Source organism: Physeter macrocephalus, chromosome 4, assembly GCF_002837175.3.
Source record: "Physeter macrocephalus isolate SW-GA chromosome 4, ASM283717v5, whole genome shotgun sequence".
In the NCBI taxonomy this organism is placed as follows: domain Eukaryota; kingdom Metazoa; phylum Chordata; class Mammalia; order Artiodactyla; family Physeteridae; genus Physeter; species Physeter macrocephalus.
Genome location: NC_041217.1, coordinates 48,561,742 through 48,565,464, shown reverse-complemented (window position 1 = coordinate 48,565,464; position 3,723 = coordinate 48,561,742). Strand labels below are relative to the sequence as shown.

At 46.4% G+C, this 3,723-nt stretch overlaps 1 protein-coding gene across 1 annotated transcript in view; it reads left to right on the top strand.

The window, feature by feature from the left end:
- The window catches only part of LOC102976496 (quinone oxidoreductase-like protein 2), a 19,580-nt gene that overhangs the window by 9,305 nt on the left and 6,552 nt on the right, over positions 1–3,723 (top strand). The window contains 3 exon segments of the mRNA XM_024133630.2: positions 455–564; positions 1,668–1,753; positions 1,803–1,813. Coding sequence (XP_023989398.2) covers positions 455–564; positions 1,668–1,753; positions 1,803–1,813 — 207 coding nt within the window.

Here is a 3,723-nt window from a genome sequence, read left to right as displayed (position 1 = left end):
GGCCTCTCCCGTTGCGGGGCGCAGGCTCCGGACGCGCAGGCCCAGCGGCCATGGCTCACGGGCCCAGCCGCTCCGCGGCATGTGGGATCCTCCCAGACCAGGGCGCGAACCCGGTTCCCCTGCATCGGCAGGCAGACGCGCAACCACTGCGCCACCAGGGAAGCTCCGAGGTAAAATTTTTATACCATCCAGTTCACTCATTATACTACAATGGCCTGTGTTACCTCCTCTATAAGCTGTTTCCTTCCTGATCCAGATGCCAGCCTTAGGATTTTTGAAGAGTGATGCACCCAAGTCTTGAACTTGGCCACTGCTTGCTTGGTCTTGACTTCCACTGGGCTTGGTTCCTGACATGTGTTGCCCTTTGCAAATCAAATCATAATATATATATTGAGCAGCCTTTATGAAAAGGTACAGGTGCTTAATCTCTAAGTCACTGTTATCTCTTTTATAGGCACTGTGGCAGATTCCAGAAAGGGTCCCCTTCCGAGAAGCTGCTGCCCTGCTGGTATCTTATGGCACTGCTACTTTGGCCCTGGAGTGTCAGGCCCATACCCAGGCTGGGTGAGGACTGTGTAGACAATAGAGGGCTAGATGGTACCTTCTCTGATACCAGAAGTGTCCACCAAGACCTTGCCCCTTCCTTTCCCTTCCCTGACCCTTACCTCATGTCTATCTGAGGAAAGGCCGAAGGAAGGTAGCGAGTGACCCAAGATTGGAGTCTGGTGACAGTGGGGATATCCTTTTGTCTGAGAGGGAATGGTAGACTGTCAACTTGGCCAATATGTATTTGGAGAAATCTGTCCCTCAAGTCTGACCCCTCTGGATATCACCTCCTAGAAAACTTTACGTTTTAGTGAGCTCGTTTATTTAAACTCGCTTCACTCTGGTTTTAATGGAGGCCTGTGGTATTTGTTTCTGTGAGGCTTGGTTGGGTATACCTAACTGGGATATTTCAAACTCAGAGGGGCTGAATTTCCCACTTTACCTGGAGCATAACTACAGCTTCTTGCTCTTTTCAGAGAGCCTCAGAATTGATCCAGGGAGATGGGCTTAGTTGAGCAGTGGCTGTTACCTTCTAAAATTTGGCAGTGTTTAGTAGGAGAATGATTTTAGGACAGAATTTATGAAGCAGAAATTGGAGTGGTAGTGCAAAGGAAGGCTGCCACTGGAATGAGGAAGAGACTACCTAGAGAGATTAAGGACCCTTACCTGGGAAGTCTTTAAGACTGGACTAAATTAGCACTGATCTACATACGTAACCCAGCCTGAGAAGCTGGAGAGCATACATATATGTGTACATGTACATGAAGGGTCGAATGAAATGGCCTCTCAGTTCTCTTCTCGCTTGAAAATGTCCTAGCTTCAAAATGTTCGTGAAATCATACCGTTGGATGATTTTTTTTTTTTTTTTTTTTTTTTTTTCGGTACGCGGGCCTCTCACTGTTGTGGCCTCTCCCATTGTGGAGCACAGGCTCCGGACGCGCAGGCTCAGCGGCCATGGCTCACGGGCCTAGCCGCTCCGCGGCACGTGGGACCTTCCCGGACCGGGTCACGAACCCGTGTCCCCTGCATCAGCAGGCGGACTCACAACCACTGCGCCACCAGGGAAGCCCCGTTGGATGATTTTTGATTTCTTGAGTAACACTCATCTTTCTCTGGCACAGAGAAACTGTTTTAGTGACAGCAGCAGCCACAGGCCTTGCCGTGACTGATGTGGCAGCAAATGTTCTTCAGGCCAAGGTATTTGCATGTTTGATTCTCCATTAAAAAATATCATACCCATGGGCTTCCCTGGTGAGCGGCTGGGCCCGTGAGCCATGGCCGCTGAGCCTGCGCATCCGGAGCCTGTGCTCCGCAACGGGAGAGGCCACAACAGTGAGAGGCCCGCGTACCACAAAAAAAAAAAAAAAAACATACCTCTTGTTTTCAAACATGGAATATATTCATTTATTTATTAAAAATCATGTGCAAGTTACTGGGGATGTAAAGTAACCTAGAGTATTGTCTTGCCATCTATTTGCTTGCAGACTAGTGAGGGGACTTAGGAGTAAACCACTCATCCTTCTAAGTTACTAGAACCCAGCAAGGTTCAATTCGCTTCACAACCTCTGAAGATTCTATTCCTTCTACCTATAATGCTCTAAACTGTCCCCCCCGAACTTCAAATTTAAACTCAGATGTCACTTTTTTGGAGAAGTATTCTTTGTCCCTCAGGAGATGTTTTTCCCCTCCCCTGGACTATTTGTATGTAGTCTCATAACATCCTGTACTTCTCTTTCATAGCATGTGGTTAATCCTTTACCTGTGTCATTATTAGATCAATGTGTCCCTCCCACTGGACTGTAATCCCCATCAAGGCAGGAGTAGTGTCTGTTTGATTCATTATTGCAGTCCCAGCACCTAGCATGGTGCCGAGAACTTAGTAGGCACTCAATAATTATTTCTTGAATGAATGAATAAATACATGAAAGAAAGACCCACCTCTCTACAGGGGCTTTTCTCGGAGGCTGCGGGTATTAGAGAAGAAGGATTTCTTGGAGGAGGTGGACATTTAAGCTGACTTTTGCAGGACTGATAGCAGTTGAATAGAGGAAGAAGGGAAGGAAAGGCCATTTTAGTGGTGGGAGGACATATTAGAAGACAGAGACATAGGTACTAACGTGATGCATTCAGGGAATTGCAAACAGCATCTGTGGAGCAAAGGATGTGTGGGGGGAACAGTGGGAGATGACTCTATGGAGGGGGGCAGAGATAACATCATGAGGCACTGAGGAATTTGAACATTTCTTGGAAGCTGCAGGAGCTATTGAGGATTTTGTAGAGAAGTGACATGATCATCTTTGCATTTTGCAAAGTTCACTTTGGTAGCAGTGGGGATAAGGGATAGGGGCAAGGTCAGAGGCAATAGGACAGATTCCTGGAGCAATCCAAGCCAGAGGTGATGATACTTGAAACAAGGCACTGGAGGCGATGATCAGAGAGATACCAAAGTAGAAGAAAATAGAGAATTTGGTGACTGGGGAGCATCCTGATATAGTTGAAGGAACAAGGACTTTGACATTAGCCTGACCTAGGGGCAAATTCTAGCTCTGTCTCTGGCTTAATAGCTTCAGTTTCCTCGTTTGTACAATAATGCTTTCTCATTGGGTGGTTGTGGGAATAGTGAGGTCACTCGTGCCATGTGCCTGTTTGAGGGCATGGTGTGTCATGGAGGATCCCTTAAAAAGGGATCCTGTTATTATTAGACATTGAGTGGGAAGCCCCAAACTAGGTGTACTTGGGGATTTGCCATTTGTTGGGGCTGAGAACCCAGGAGGACACGGTGAGTTCAGTTTTGGATGTGCTGAGTGTGAGGTTCCTGTGTAGCCTGCGGTTGGGATATCCAGAGGCGCCAATATGCTATACAGGTTTGGTGATAATTGGACTGGTGTGGAATTTCTCCAGGTGGCAGCTCTCTTTTCTCACATTGACTTTCTTTTGGGAAGGACATATGAGTTCTGAAAGCAGTCTTAGATACCAGGAGGCTCTTCATGGAGTATTAACACATTTCAACTCAAAAGTGAGGGCTTTTAGCACCTCTCTTAGGGGGGAGACCACAGTTAGTCTCATTGTCTAGAACCACTGACTATTTAACATTTCTGGGAAGATAAAACTGTACCATTTGTTTTATTTATTTATTTTTAATTAAAAAAAAATTAATTAATTAATTTATTTTTGGCT